This window comes from Staurois parvus, unplaced genomic scaffold, assembly GCF_062004578.1.
Source record: "Staurois parvus isolate SC_StPar_1 unplaced genomic scaffold, SC_StPar_1.0 ptg000249l, whole genome shotgun sequence".
Lineage (NCBI taxonomy): Eukaryota > Metazoa > Chordata > Amphibia > Anura > Ranidae > Staurois > Staurois parvus.
In genome coordinates, this window is record NW_028318045.1 from 13,343,018 (window position 1) to 13,359,050 (window position 16,033).

Here is a 16,033-nt window from a genome sequence, read left to right on the forward strand (position 1 = left end):
GCTCTTGTGTCATCACACAGGCTTCCAATAGAGACAAAAGGCCATTTAAGCACACATTATGCAGGAATGTTCCATTGTTGTCACCATCAGGAAAACCATCCTGAGAAATTCTATACAGCCATCACAGTAGTGCAAGTACCACCAGAAGAGGCTGCAGGACATCTGTGGCAGTTAATTTTGATAGTGTTTTAGTAAAATAAATGTCAGAGTTTACATCTACTTTAAAGACTGCTGAAATAAAATGCTAGTCAGGTAGATGTTAAACCTGATGCATCTGGAGAGATTTACTAAAACTGGAGAGTGCAAAATTTGGTGCAGCTCTGTATAGAAACCAATCAGCTTCCAGGGTTCCAGGGCAGCACAGTGGCTAAATGGTTAGCACTTCCACCTGGCAGTACTAGGATCGTTGGTTCGAATCCCAACCCCGGCACCACCTGCCTGGAGTTTGCATGTTCTCCCTGTGACTGTATGGGTTTCCTTCCGGTGCTCCGGTTTCCTCCCACACTCCAAAGACGTGCTGGTAGGTTAATTGGCTCCTGTCTAAATTGGCCCTAGTATGTATATGTATGAGTGTAAGTTAGGGACTTTAGACTGTACGCTCCTTGAGGGTTAGGGACTGATGTGAATGTACAATATATGTATGTAAAGCGCTGCGTAAATTGACGGCGCTATATAAGTACCTGAAATAAATAAATATTGTCAAAGCTTAACTGTACAAACTGAAGTTAGAAACCGATTGGCTACCATGCACAGGTGCACCAGACTGGGTTTGGTTTCAGCAAGTCTCCCCCATAGACTTGAGAGAGAGGAGTTGTAGAACGCGGTCACCATACATCACTACTAAACAGGAGGCGAAGCCTGCATATGTAATGAACAGATATGGCCTTCCCCATGTACATACATAAGAAGCGAAAAGTAGAAGATTTGTAAAATACTAAACATTGATAAGATGGTGTACATTAAACTGAACACATTTACATATACCGTATTTGCCGGCGTATAAGACGACTGGGCGTATAAGACGACCCCCCTACTTTTCCTGCTAAAATTTAGTGTTTGAGCTATACTCGCCGTATAAGACTACCCCTCTTCCAGTGCACACCAGTGGGAGGAATAGTGCCCCATCATTGGTATCAGGGGGAGGAATAGTGCCCCATCATTGGTATCAGTGGCAGGAATAGTGCCCCATCGTTGGTGTCAGTGGGAGGAATGGTGTCCCATCGTTGGTGTCAGTGGGGGGGGGGGGAATAGTGTCCCATCGTTGGTGTCAGTGGGGGGGGGGGGGGGAATAGTGCCCCATCGTTGGTGTCAGTGGGGGGGGGGGGGGGAGGAATAGTGCCCCATCGTTGGTGTCAGTGGGGGGGGGGAGGAATAGTGCCCCATCGTTGGTGTCAGTGGGGGGGGGGAGGAATAGTGCCCCATCGTTGGTGTCAGTGGGGGGGGGAGGAATAGTGCCCCATCGTTGGTGTCAGTGGGGGGGGGAGGAATAGTGCCCCATCGTTGGTGTCAGTGGGGGGGGGAGGAATAGTGCCCCATCGCTGGTGTCAGTGGGGGGGGAGGAATAGTGCCCCATCGTTGGTGTCAGTGGGGGGGAGGAATAGTGCCCCATCGTTGGTGTCAGTGGGGGGGGAGGAATAGTGCCCCATCGTTGGTGTCAGTGGGGGGGAGGAATAGTGCCCCATCGTTGGTGTCAGTGGGGGGGAGGAATAGTGCCCCATCGTTGGTGTCAGTGGGGGGGAGGAATAGTGCCCCATCGTTGGTGTCAGTGGGGGGGGAGGAATAGTGCCCCATCGTTGGTGTCAGTGGGGGGGGAGGAATAGTGCCCCATCGTTGGTGTCAGTGGGGGGGGGAGGAATAGTGCCCCATCGTTGGTGTCAGTGGGGGGGGGAGGAATAGTGCCCCATCGTTGGTGTCAGTGGGGGGGGAGGAATAGTGCCCCATCGTTGGTGTCAGTGGGGGGGGGGGGAATAGTGCCCCATCGTTGGTGTCAGTGGGGGGGGGAGGAATAGTGCCCCATCGTTGGTGTCAGTGGGGGGGAGGAATAGTGCCCCATCGTTGGTGTCAGTGGGGGGGAGGAATAGTGCCCCATCGTTGGTGTCAGTGGGGGGGAGGAATAGTGCCCCATCGTTAGTGTCAATGGGAGGAATAGTGCCCCATCATTGGTATCAGTGGGAGGAATAGTGCTCCATCATTGGTATCAGTGACACCAATGATGGGGCACTATTCCTCCCACTGACACTTGCTGACCCGGTTCTCGTATGGTGCTGCTGCAGCCAGCATATGTGGTTGCAGCAGCACCTCTACACTGACCACTTACCTGCTGGTCCTGCACTCGATTTTCGCGGGGCCGCTCGGCTCCACCCCCTCGCCGGTGATTGGCCGCCTGTGTGCCTTTCCTGAGCTACAGTTCTGGCGGCCAATCACTGGTGAGGAGGCGGAGCCGAGCAGCCGCACGAACATCCAGTGGCCGAACTGAAGGCGCAGCCGCGCTTCCTGGACCGGATCGTCGTGGGACCGGGACCAGGTAAGAAACAGCCGCTGCCCACCCCTGTACTTAGTGTCCCTTCCATTGGGGGAAGGGGGGGGGCGGCGGCGGCAACGCGCCGCCCCCCTAAAAAATGTCAGTATGCCGTATACCGGCGTATAAGATGACCCCCGACTTTTGAGAAGATTTTCAAGGGGTAAAAAGTCGTCTTATACGCCGGCAAATACGGTAGATTTAAAACTGTACATATATTATACGCTGAATGATGAGGACTGGTACAACCAACACTCGTTTTCCTGAATAATACATTTTGATTGAGTAAAATGTGCATAGAAAATGGCTTACGCGTTTCGGCAATAAGCCTTAGTCATATGGCTATGACCAAGGCTTATTGCCAAAACACGTACGCCATTTTATATGCACATTTTACTCGCTCAATAAACTTTACTATTTGGGAAGAGGAGTGCCATCTATACTAATCCTCACCATTCAGCTTTATTTGTGCTGGGAAGAAACACAGAGCCGGAGCACTGACATTCCACCTCCGTGGGGATCATCCCTGGGTGTAGCACCTGCTTGTTCACATAGATTATATGCTCCCTTTAGGAGACTGCTAATACTTTGTGACCAATGACCTCTAGGCACAAGGCCTGTTAAGGCACCCCTTAAGCAAGCTTTACTATGTAACAGTAAGATGAGCAAATTGAGCAAATGGCCTATTCAGACTAGGATCTAGTCCTTTGCGGTGTGCCAAACATGCTTGATGTCACATATTAATGTGCATTGCGTTAGGGCAGCCCATTCATTTGGCCTAAAATCAGATTTGCACTATTATTTCTAAAGCTGCGTACCACAACTCACAGTAGTGCATTACCATTCACCACGATTTGTCACGCAGGAGTGTGGGCTTAGTGTGAAGGGGTGCTATTCAAAATTAAAGTGATTTAAACTTAGCATGTTTTAAAGAAAATGGGTCCCCAGGAGGTGTTCACCTTAATGCATTGGTGTGCACACAATATTAGCACATTACAGCAGACACTCGCTACACAATCCTCTTCAGCGCTGCACTGTCAGCATTCCCGCTGGCCACAGGCACTTCCATCTTCACCCTGGCCTCAGGCACTTCCATCTTCACCCAGTCTTCTTTCTACAATAGGACTCTTCGGCCGCTTCACTGGTTGTACCGCAATGACATCACTCATTTACATGCACATGGGAGTCACATCATGACGGTACAGAGTGCCATAAATGTACGTGGAGCTGCACACGTGCGGCTATTTCTACATTAACACTGACAAGCAGAGAGAAGCATTTGCGACAGAAAAGACAGATATGGTCTCTTGTCCTAAAATCCTGCCTGTTGGCTTTTGTTTGTTTTTTGAGTTCTATTCTGCTTTAAAGTATCACTATGATAATGTGTGTTACTGCAACACAAGTCTAAATAGGCCCGAAGCCAAATAAAAAAAAAAAAAAAATGCAAGCATAGTGCCCAGTGGCGTCCCTAGGTGGGTGTGCACCGCACCGGGTGACACCTATCTCACTGACACCAAGAAGTTTTAAAGCGTGCCGACGGACCCCGCAAGATGGATCGGATCTGCTGTAACATGTGGTGTCACCCCTCAAGAGGTGAGCAGTCCCTGTCGTGCATACACAGCCTGGCTCTTCCCCCCCCTGTGTCCCCGTCGCACCCCCCAGACCGATTAATTATGCTCCCCAATTCGCAGATCCGATCCATCTTGTGGGGATCGTCGGCTTGCAACCTATACGGGGTTAAATGATCTTGCAACACCGGTCTGGGGGATGCGACGGGGGACACAGGAAGGGGAAAAGCCAGGCTATGTGTGTGCGATAGGGACCGCCCACCTCTGGAGGAGTGACACCACGTTGCCACACTGGGTGACACCACCCTAGGGACGACCCTGATATTATTAAACAGGATTTATATAGCGCCCACAGGTTGCTCAGCACTTTACAATATAACGGGAAACAATACCGTAACAATACAGTTCAATAAAAGAGGGATAGGAGGGCCCTGCTCCTTGGAGCTTACAATCTAGGAGTGCCTTAATGGTTAGCAATGGGGTCCACTGCTTGAATCCAATCTGAGACACTATCTGAATGGAGTTTGCATTTTCTCCCTGTGCTTGCATGGGTTCCTCCAGGTACTCTGGTTTCCTCCCACACTCCAAAGACATGCTGGAGGTTAACTGGGTCCTGTGTAAATTGGCTTACACTGCATTCTCCTAAAACACGTTCAGTAGCTAATGCAGCTCTGGCAATCATTTCAAACATATGGCCACAGAAAAAAAAAAAAAAAAAAGCTACAAGGTTTGACATGCACCAAATATTACAATGCGGACATGGTGGTTAATGGGATGGGAGCATCCAGAGCTCTGCTGTGAATAAGCTGTGCTGTCAATCAGCAGGAAGGACAGGATGGGGGAGGAAAGGACTATTTTTCCCAGCACTGCAAGCCCTGGAATGCAAATGAATCTCACAAACATGCATTGTATTTAGTCATTTCCAATATCTCCTTATTAAAAAGCAATAAACGGTTTCTTTAAATTATAATTTATTAAAAATGGAGGCTGTGATACTTATTGATTTACTGAAATGTATATAAGAAATTAATCTGGATCCTTCCACAGAGTATCATTCTGAATCCTATTTCATGTTTCAAACCTTTCAGCAGCAATATATCCACACTAAAGAAAATATCAATAATCTTAGCGCCATTGTCCCATAATTAGAATTTATAATATACCAGAGCCAAGTGTAATTGCAAAAAAAAAAAAAAAAAATGATATTTGCCTTAAGGCAGCTGGGATTTTGGCCTACGCTGTATCTAAAACCTCAGATGAAGCCAATGAGCCTTGAGGCATAATAATACCAGATTTTATCAATAGAAACCCTATAATTGGGTACCAAATTAATCAATAACTCCACATTTTTATAATACTGACCTCCACGTTTAGAGGAAGATTTAAAGTTTGTATTGACAGGCAAGGAATACTTAAAGTGCCGTAACTATGGTAACAGGCAAGGGCCAATCCGAGCTCACCATGGTATTAAATGTAATGTTTGTAACTCTCAAGGAGGCTGGAAATTGACTTGTCAAGCTTTGTTGTGAAGCAGAGTCCATTATCACGCTGATTTATAATTCTCCTCACCTCAAGGCAATGTGCAAAGGCAGTATAATAACCCCAATTTAAGGCGTAATTTTATTCCTAGGCGCACAGGCACCTCAGGGACAAAAAAACACTGACAGGTGTCAGGAACACAGAAATGTACTGGGCCCCGTGCAGCTTTTCATCAGTTTCTGGAGGACAGCCACTTCTTGATGCCCAATGCATGTGGATTTTTATGTTTTCAAGGGAATGATTGGCTGCTGTGTGCATCAATAATAGTTCTGCTTTTGTGCATATGGTTTAAAGTGGAACTCTGCTTGATCCAAAACTAGGAAAGTGTTTTTGCCAGAGGAAGGTCAGGCTTGATAACATTCTGGCTTCCCATTGGGGAGATTGCCTGACACTTTCTCTTCCCTAAACAAAGGTGAGGGGAAATCCCGCATTTGACAGTTATCTCTGTCAAAGTGACAGACAGGTGACAGGTGTCCCCATTGGATGATTTTTCCCTCTATTGCTGTTCTGGTGACAACTGTAAAATTTTGCAATTCCCACCACTTCCGGTCATTGGCTAATAGGGGTAAGCACACTTTGTAGATCACCCACTAACCCCAGTGGAGTCACGTCTGTATCCTTATCAGCTGCCCTCTTGTTATGCACAGAAGTTTGTTATACAGTATAGGGTGTACAGATAAAAATACTTTATACCTTCTGGTCTGGCTTTAGGTTTCTTCAGTCCACCGTCTTGCATCAGTTCAAATGAAAAGGAAATATTGTGAACCTGCAGAAAAAAAAAAAAAAAAAAAAAAAAAAAAAAACAACTTACAGATGTTTATATAGATGTACATCTACACAGATCTATACGGATTGATATTTATCAATCCATCAATATCTACCTCCCCCCTTCACCAATATTTGTCCATCTATATCAATATCTACCTTCCCCCTCAATACCCATCTCCCCCCCTCCATCAATACCCATCTCCCCTATTGGGGCCAGATAACAACACGTGTGTTCCCTTGTGGTCTGGTTTTGCAGGCAATTTATTAGAATAGGCTACAAAACACACTGCAATGAGGAAAAGTAGTGCAAGCACTACTTTTTCAGAACACACTGCGTCAAACTGCACGGTACTGCGGTACCATGTGATTTGTGCCCACAAATGAGCTGCATTTGCAAGATCTGTTTGGGGTGCCATTAACAATTCATTGGCACCCGCAAGCTCTCACAAGGGCAGTGCATTCTCCTGCAGTGTAGGGAATGATCATGGAACGTGCCTTCCCCACACTGCATTTGGTGTGAATCAGCCCTCTACCGATATCAATCAATCTCTATTAATAGCCATCTCCCCACTGTCAATATCTACTTTCTCCCTCTATCAAGATTTCTAAATATAAAATATAGATATTCCTATCATCTATCAGTCTATAAATAAGTATCCACATACTGTATCTATAGAATTCTACACACATTCATATATGTAGATAGAAATGGTAAACGAGTGCTAGAAACGTATAAATAGCAGCTGGCATAAAAAGGTTAAACCTCCAACCCTCAAACAATATCCAACTATGCAGCGCTCAAAATGATCCATAAAATTCATCACATAAAAATAAGTGCATCAATGTATAACGTATTTGTAAACGCATGCGAAACAAGCTAATGCTCAGTCCAGTATGAAACCACATAGAAAAGTTATTAGAATCCGAATAAGTGTCACATAAGGGTGCAAGTCTGCATCTAAAGATGCCAAATGGTGTATTAGTGACATATAAATCTTCAAAGAGGTGCAGATCCGTGCATAAGGTGCATGTGGGAAAGAGTAAGTTGCACTAACCAGACAGCGCAAATTATAGCGCTTTTGAGTAATCAAGACCACTCCTGGTCGTCATCATCATCCTGAAATGTATGGAACACCTCTGGCAACAGGTCTCCACACAGCCTCTCCTCCACTGACACTCTCCGGATCACGGGGAAGATTCACTTCACTTTTACGCACCCAATGGTAAGCACTTACAAGGGATCTACCTTAGTGGCTCAAAATGAACGAGCCAGAGAAGAAAGTGCTATATAGTGCAGTAAGTTTATTGAATCATTAAAAGAACCATAAATATGAACAAAGTGAACTCACATCTGGACCATAAGAATGCAGCTATGGTGTACAGGAATGCAAAACATAGATCCAAGATGGCCGCCAGCCTCCCTCGTGGCTCAGGCAATCTAGTGTCACTGGCTTAGGCTCCTCCCTAATGCATTTCGTGCACATTTTCAAAACTTTGTTCATATTTATGGTTCTTTTGATGATTCAATAAACTTACTGCACTATATAGCACTTTCTTCTCTGGCTCATTCATTTTGAGCCACGAAGGTGGATCCCTTTTAAGTGCTTACCATTGGGTTCGTAAAAGTGAAGCGAATCTTCCCCGTGATCCGGAGAGTGTCAGTTGAGGAAAGGCTGTGTGCAGACCTGTTGCCAGAGGTGTTCCATACATTCCAGGATGATGATGACCAGGAGTGGTCTTGATTACTCAAAAGCGCTATAATTTGCACTGTCTGGTTAGTGCAACTTACTCTCTTTCCCACATGCACTGATCTGCACATCTTTGAAGATTTATATGTCACTAATACACCATTTGGCATCTTTAGACGCAGACTTGCACCCTTATGTGACACTTCTTAGGATTCTAAGATAACTAATTTCTATACTGAACTGAGCATTAGCTCATTTCGCATGCGTTTATAAATACGTTATACATTGAAGCACTTATTTTTATGTGATGAATTTTATGGATCATTCTATCGGAGCGCTGCATTGTTGGATATTATTCATATATGTAGGCCTATGTATGTGTTTCATACTATAAACTTACCTTTTGCTCGAATCCCTCTGGTGTCAGATAGAAGTTGTGCAGAGGGACAAAATAGTTCTCCAGAAGACCCATCAAAAGGACCAGGTAAACTCCATCTGCAAACTGACAGAACAGAAAGTATAAAACAAGATGCAAAAGTAATAAAACATAAAATATATTCATTCTATTTTTTCAAGGTGTTTTAAAGATAGGATTAAAAGGGAAGTATAGTGTATTTTCTGTGCATGCATATAATGAGTCATTCTTGCCATTTCACTTTGTTTTTTAAAATGAACCATTATTTAAAAATGTGTTCTATATTCTTGTATTAACTATAGAGATATGTAGAGTAGCCACAAGGGGAGCTCTCAATGGCTCAGTGCAATTACACCGAGTGATTCATTACTGTTAAGCCATGTGCAACACAAGGAGTATCTTGGTTTCAGTGGATCAGCCTAGTCATTGACTTGTATTATGAGAAGTAACAACCCTTGTGTAGCACTGTCTGCCCCAATTTACCTGACTCTCCAGCTCCGTCACCTCCAGGTTTAGCTTGTTCAGATGTTTATTCACAAAAGTGATCAGCGACTGCAAAACAATCAAGCAAACAACCGTTCAACCTATGCTTTTATTTTAGAGGAGCACAGTGTAGTCATAGAAGGAAGAGGAGTTCTTTACCTTTTTAACAACGCTTAGTTTATCAGGGGCGTGATCAAATAGAGTGTCAAACGCATCTCGCTCTGGTCAGAGAGGAAGAATGGAAGATGTGAGTTTTTCTCATCAGTACTCCTTTGAAGTTTCAAACAACAGGTTTAAAATAAAAAAAAATTACGATTTTATAGTATCCCAATTTATCCCGATTTAAAAAAACACAATTATATTTTCACTTTTGCAGCCAAATTCAAGAAAACTCCACTATATGTTGGATATGTTTTCCAATTCACACAATATATCTAAAAATATATTTTTTAAAAATGTTTCTAGCGGTTTCCTTCGAGCAGGTCTTGAGCAGACTGCAACATTTTGAAAGTAGAATGGAGGGATAAAGTGGAGTGCAGAAACCAAGCACCTACATCTTTACTTTTCAATGATTTTTATTGAATAGTTTTACAAAAGGAAAAAACAAAAGTAAAACAAGCAATATCAATGAGCAATGTTCCATCTTATATACAGATAGAAACACCTAAACAACAAATTCTGCCGCAACGATTGGCAGTTAAGACATAAATCGCGGCCAATTCGAGGTCAAGTATATCTCGCCTTGTCAACATAGAATATACAATGCAGAGCGGTACAAAAAGAGTAAAAAGAACAAAGGAAAGAGTAGAAAAGAAAATCCAGATGAGGGTCATTAAGGCACAGAAAGGTATTGGATCCACGGGTTCCATGTATTATCAAATTTCTTCGAGTTATTGTGAAGGATACAAGTGAGTTTGTCGTTAATCCTGATCCAGTTAAGTTTCTTTTTAACATAATCAAGTGAAGTGACCGATTGCCTCAAGTGTCTAGATATAGTAATTCTCGCTGCCTGAATCCTATAGGAAATCAATTTATGGGATTTCTTGGGAACATTATCTGGGAATTTGTGAAAGAGCGCCATCTGAGGATTTGCGAATATAATACCCATCACTGAGTTTACCAAATTGAACATTCAAATCCAAAATCTAGTTACAAGTGGGCACTGCCACCAGATGTGAAACATAGACCCAACCTGGCCACAAAGCCGGAAACACATCGCAGAGGCAGACAGATGCATCTTTACAATCCTGGTAGGTACCAGATACCATCTCAACAATGTTTTCTAATTAGCTTCAATGAAAGTAGTATTGATAAAAATTTTGGACAGTTCCAAGATGATATCTTGCCAATCCGATAATTCATATTTGACAGCTAAATCTTTTTCCCAGTGTTCCATGTAAGGGAGTTTACAACATGGGTCACTGAGGAGAGCATATATTGCAGAGACCCAGCCTCTTGGGGAATCCCTATTCCTGCAAGACAGTTCAAAGGCGGTGAGCAAAGGTGACTCATCCAATACAGCGAGCTTCGAGTGGAGAAATGAGACAGACAATCTGGTTGTATCTAAAGATTTCAGTAGTAGTCATATGTAACTTGTCTTTAAAATATTGATCCACCATTGGAAAGGGGCCGGTGTTAATCCAGGCACAAATTCAGGGTTGCTAAAAATAGGAGCAATAGGCGTATGTGGTGATGCTAGTGACTTGCAGTGGCATACCCTGTCCTAAACTGCCAAGGAGAACGTCAAAATGGGGCACAATATAGGAGGACGTAATAGACTAGGAAGCCAAAGTAACGCCCCATTAGCTAAAGGGTGACAGGAAAGAGCTTCTACAGAAACCCAATGGGGAGTATGTCCCCAAACAGTGGTATAAGCTAATTGGGCGACCTGTGCAGCCTGGAAGTACAAGTGGAGATTAGGAAGGCCAATACCACCCCGCGATCTAGAAGCATATAACGTAATTCAAGCCGTCTATTATTCCAAATAAGATTAAGAACTTCAGTTTGTAGAAGTAGTAAGTCTCATCGCAGAATCTCTAATCGGTAAGGTCTGGAAGTAATATAGTAGTTGAGGCAGAAATGTCATTTTGATTGAGTAGACTACCAAACCAGGACAAGGAATAGTCAGCACAATGATGGAGATCTCCCTTAAGCGTTTAAAAGAGGGGAGGGTAATTAGCCTGATAAAGTATCTCAATGGAATTGGTAAGGTATAAGTAGGGTAAAGATTTATTCGCCCACTGAAAATCGTAGGAAATTCTAAGCTGCCGTTCTTCAGATATGGGTAAGGAAACATTAAGGGCAGACATTTTTTGGGAAGGGAAAGCCCGGAAAGAGCGGAGAATTGGTGTAATAATGACAGTAAATTTGGAATAATTATCAAATGAGAAGTAATATACATAAGAACATCATCGGCAAATAGGGCACATGTATGTTCCTGTTGTCCGCAACGAATGCCATGGATTTGGGGATGAGACTGAATTGCCATAGCCAAGGGTTCAATTGACAGCACAAAAATCAGCGGGGAACGTGGACACCCTCTGCGGATTGGAAACACTGAGGATTTGTAGCCTTTGATGGTGACCTGGGCCGAGGGATTAGCATATAGCAAATGTAACAGAGCAAGAAATGTCAGGCCAAAGCCAAAATGCCTTCAGGGTAGTAAATAAATATTCCCACGTCAGACTATCGAAGGCCTTATGAAGGTCCAGATAAAGAAGTATAAGCGTCCTAGAGAGAGGAGCATCCCAATCGAAACGGGCAGCTGACAGAGTAATAAGTCTATGAATCTGGTTCAACATTTGACGACCCAATACAGATCCCGACTGATCTTTATGAATATATTGTGCCAGAAAGGAATTAAGGCATACAGCTAGAATTTCAGGTTGCAATTAAGGAAATACAATAATTATGAACATCAGTGGAATCTTTATTGGGTTTAGGAATTACACGAATATATCCCTTTTTCTCATCTAAAAGGGAGCACACCTTCCTCTTGCAATGAATTAAAGTACAGTGTCATATGAGGAAGTAAAATGTTCACAAAATGCTTTGTAGTACTGGTTGGGGAGGCCGTCAGGGCCCTGGGATTTATGCAACGGTAGCAATTTAATAGCTTTTAGGAGCTCCTCAGAAGTAATGGCTTGTTCCATAAGCTCTTTATGGGCGTCAGTAAGGTAAGGGATAGGCATGGACTATAGGAAGGATCGAATAGAAGAGGGTTCTGTTGGCCACGTTGGACCATATAGAGAAGCATAAAAATCCTGATCTTCTGAGGATCCTGCGTGATCGTAACCATATGAATTATTTATGAATCATCCAACGCAGTTGTTTTTCCGCCTTTGTGGTGAGGCAAAGGTTAAGCTCCAGCCGGGCGTGTTCCACCTTTGATAAAAGATCCAAGGTTGGGGCAATTTTATGTTGGGCAGCCAACAATTCATATTCTCTAGATTTGGTAGATTAAAAAATCCTGCGAACAGAGTCTTTATGGGTTGCCCAATTAATGGAGGGATTCGTATTCTCCGCTTTGTTAATTGCAAAATAGGACTTCAGATGTTCACCCACTTCCAAGAAACAGGCTTCATCACTTAGTAAGGACTCGTTTAATTGCCAGTGTGGTTTAACCATTTTAACCGTCAAATTAGAGAGCGTTAAAAGTACAGGGTCGTGGTTCGACCAAAGTGTTGATATAATTTTAGCTGAATGTAACTTAGCGATCATGTCCAAGGGGAGGAAAACATGGTCTGTATGAGAATAGTGACTATGAGCCCTTGAAAAGTGGGAGTAATCTCTACAGGTGGGATTGGCCTCCCTCCACATGTCAATTAGGTCATGGCGATATAAAAGCCGAACGAAATCGCAGCTTCATTTAGAAGGCAATTTAAGTTTGATTACATGGGATTTATCGAGTATAAGGTCTAAAGCCAGATTTGAGTCCCCTGCCAAAATCACATTTTCGTCTAGTTCTTTAAACAGAGACTTGAAAAGAGAATGGAAAAAGGCCACCTTGTTCATATTGGGGCATAGTAAATAAGAAAACACACCATATTACCCTCTAAATGACCTTTCACCAGAAGGTATCATCCCATCCTATCCCTTAAAACTTTAGTTTCAGTAAATAATAGCCAATTAGAAAAGCAGAGCGCCACCCCTCTTTTTTGGAGGCATTAGCAAAAAAACAAGTCAAAATCCCTATGAATATATCTGGGAGTAAAGGAAGGGGCAAAATGTGTTTCCTGTAAGGCCACTACATCGGCACCCAGAGAATTCTAATGGGATAATATTTTGAGTCGCTTAGAAAGGGAGCCCAGCCCTTGGATGTTCTGAGAGAGCAAGCAGATCAAAGCAGAGCATTGTTTTTAGGTAGACATGGGAAGCAAGTGGTGATGTCACTATCAGACAAACCCTCCCATCCATATAGAGCAGGCATGTCCAAAGTCCGGCCCGCAGGCCATTTACGGCCCGGGGGTCGGTTTAATACGGCCCTCCAACAGCCCTCCCTGCTCTGTGTAATGTGGCCCTCCCTTCTATGGCAGACAGTCTTCTGCTTGAGAGCAGTGCGCATGCCTGACTGCGGTGCGTTCTCCCTGGTCTGTGTAAATGCGGCTGTCGCACGGCCCTCCCTTCTGTGGCAGACAGTCTTCTGCTCGAGAGCAGTGCGCATGCGTGACAGAGGGCGGTGACGTCAGGGCCGGGCTTCCAGCATGAAGTGTGTTTCTCTTCCCCTCCCGGCTGCCGAGCAGAGACTTCAGCTCCAGCTACCTTTTTCACCCTTCACATTAGTGCAGGTAAGTTTTTTTAAAATTTATTTTCAATACATTGTGAAAACTCAGCTGTCAGTTGATCTTAATGTTATGAAATGAAAAGTATGTCGTTTGCAATTAACTTGGCATAAAATAATTTATTTGCATTTAATTGTAATGGTTCAAAGAATGTTCGGAAAAATGTTCGGCCCTCCACCATGTTCACTTCATCCAATCTGGCCCTCTTTGAAAAAAGTTTGGACACCCCTGATATAGAGTGTCAAGTATCCAGAGGCAGGACAAAGTTCCCAGATTGACCCTCAGTCAAGAAAAGTTAAAAAAAAAAATAAAGATAAAAGAGAGAAAGCCAAAGCCGAAGAATGGCCTGCATCCAATTAACAATACGTAAAGCAAGATAACAAAATACCAAATATCCTAGACACTAGGTCAAGGAATGAGAGAGTCTCCACAAAGTCAAAACAATGGGAAGAGTCTTTTAAATTAGGAAGTGTGCATAGACTTTTTCCGGCATCCCGGGGTCTACATGTAACATCCGTAAAACTTTTAAAGCCACCAGAGTATTTTACCAAAATACATCAACCAGAATCATAAACCAAACTGCACACACAGAGGCCAATGCCCCACAACGGGCCCACTGAGAGGCCTCCGATATAATTTAACAAACATTACTAAGTCGAGACTTCAAGGCAACTGGTGTGGTGTTGCAGCAGAGGATTTCTTCCTGGAGGCTGGAGATCACAGAGGTGATAGTGGGGGGGGGGGGTCCATTAGTTTTAGGCAGGTTCCAGGAGGAGGGACTAAGGAAGATAAAACCCACATTCAAAAGAAGTCTTTCCCCCTCAGGGAATGTAGAGAAGGAGTGCATTATAAAGAAATTGCAGAAGAAACTGATAGCTCCATTGATAATGAATATCCCTCTGGACCAAACAGCGAGAGTCGCGCTTGGAAGGCCCTTCTGTTTTGGATGGTAGCCTGAGAGATGTCTGCGAAGACTTGAATCCAGTATCTATCGACTTTTAGATCTGGATGTTCCCTAGCATAAACGCATCACTGACTCTTTGAACCTGAAAAAATGAGGCTTCACTATTATGTTCAGAGGCCAAGGCCCTGTGGATTCGATCGAATTCCAAATGAATGTCATCAATTGTCGGAACCATTGCATGGATGAGGGAGTGGGCAATGGGGTAAATATCTTTTACTGTTTCGGGGAGCCCTCTAATTCTGAAATTGCCCCACCTGGCACGATTCTCAAGATCATCTATTTTATTGTAAGCCTCATCTAAGCGATCCTGTAAGTCGGCAATCATGCTAGAATTCTGAGTCACTCTGTGGACTGTATCATCAACTTTAGATTCAACTTTCAAGACGATCACCCAATTCCCGAAAATCCTGTTTCAGGTTGGAGGCCAATTTAGTGGTAGCTTTATCCAATTCCCGCTGCAATAAATCAGCAAAACGTGTTGTATGTAATCCCCAGAATAATGTGGAGGTGCAGGAGGAAGGGCAGGGGAGTCCACTGGACCATCGTGTGCGGAGTCTTGGCTGCCTGTTTGCCCAATGAAAATATCCGCCATCTCCCTATCTAGCAGGGAGGAATTTTTGGAATCGTGGCCCGGAGAAGGCTTTCAGCCTGTGAGGGAGACCTGGGAGGACTAGAAAGAGCCAGGAGGTGCAGAAAAAAAATCACACACATGAGCCATGGCTGCAGAGGAGCTATCATCCTAGCATCCAGGGTAAGGTGGAGGAGATTCCAGATTTTCCGGCCGGTCGGATGGGCATGGAGAGAGCCCCCACTGTCTCAGCCAGAGGCTTAGATGTGTGCCTTGGGTGCAGGTGACCTGGTGCCGCTAGGGTTTGCCTCTGAAGCGCCAGGACTGTGCGGAATGGTCAGCAAGACATCCACTCTGGCCGCCCATGCACTCACCATCTACATCTTTAACTCACATCTAGGTTCACAACTGATACTGAGATCTGCCAGCACAGTACAGACAAGATTAATTGTAGTGGTGCATCAAAATGAAAATTCTGGTACCGAAACCGAAAATATTTTCATCCTCTTTCATATTTTTTGTAAAATATGAAAGGATATTATGGCGAGTAAAGAGATGCCCAACATACCCAACATATCATGCTTTAAAATTGTGCACGCTCGTGGAATGGCGTGAAACTGCGGTACTTAAAAAATCTCCATGGGTGATGCTTTAAAAATTTCTACAGGTTAGCAGTGTAAAATTACAGATTAGGTCTAGTACGAGAATTATTGCTCTTGCTCTGACGTTCATGACGATACC

General features: G+C 43.9%; 1 protein-coding gene across 2 annotated transcripts in view; it reads right to left on the reverse strand.

Moving 5' to 3' along the window:
- The window catches only part of PARVB (parvin beta), a 94,062-nt gene that overhangs the window by 8,437 nt on the left and 69,592 nt on the right, over positions 1-16,033 (reverse strand). For both annotated transcript variants that reach the window (XM_089680797.1, XM_089680798.1), the window contains exons 9-12: positions 9,139-9,200; positions 8,980-9,048; positions 8,482-8,583; positions 6,319-6,391 (exon numbers count right to left, since the gene is read on the reverse strand). In XM_089680797.1, coding sequence (XP_089536923.1) covers positions 6,319-6,391; positions 8,482-8,583; positions 8,980-9,048; positions 9,139-9,200 — 306 coding nt within the window. The remainder of the gene's footprint in view (positions 1-6,318; positions 6,392-8,481; positions 8,584-8,979; positions 9,049-9,138; positions 9,201-16,033) is intronic.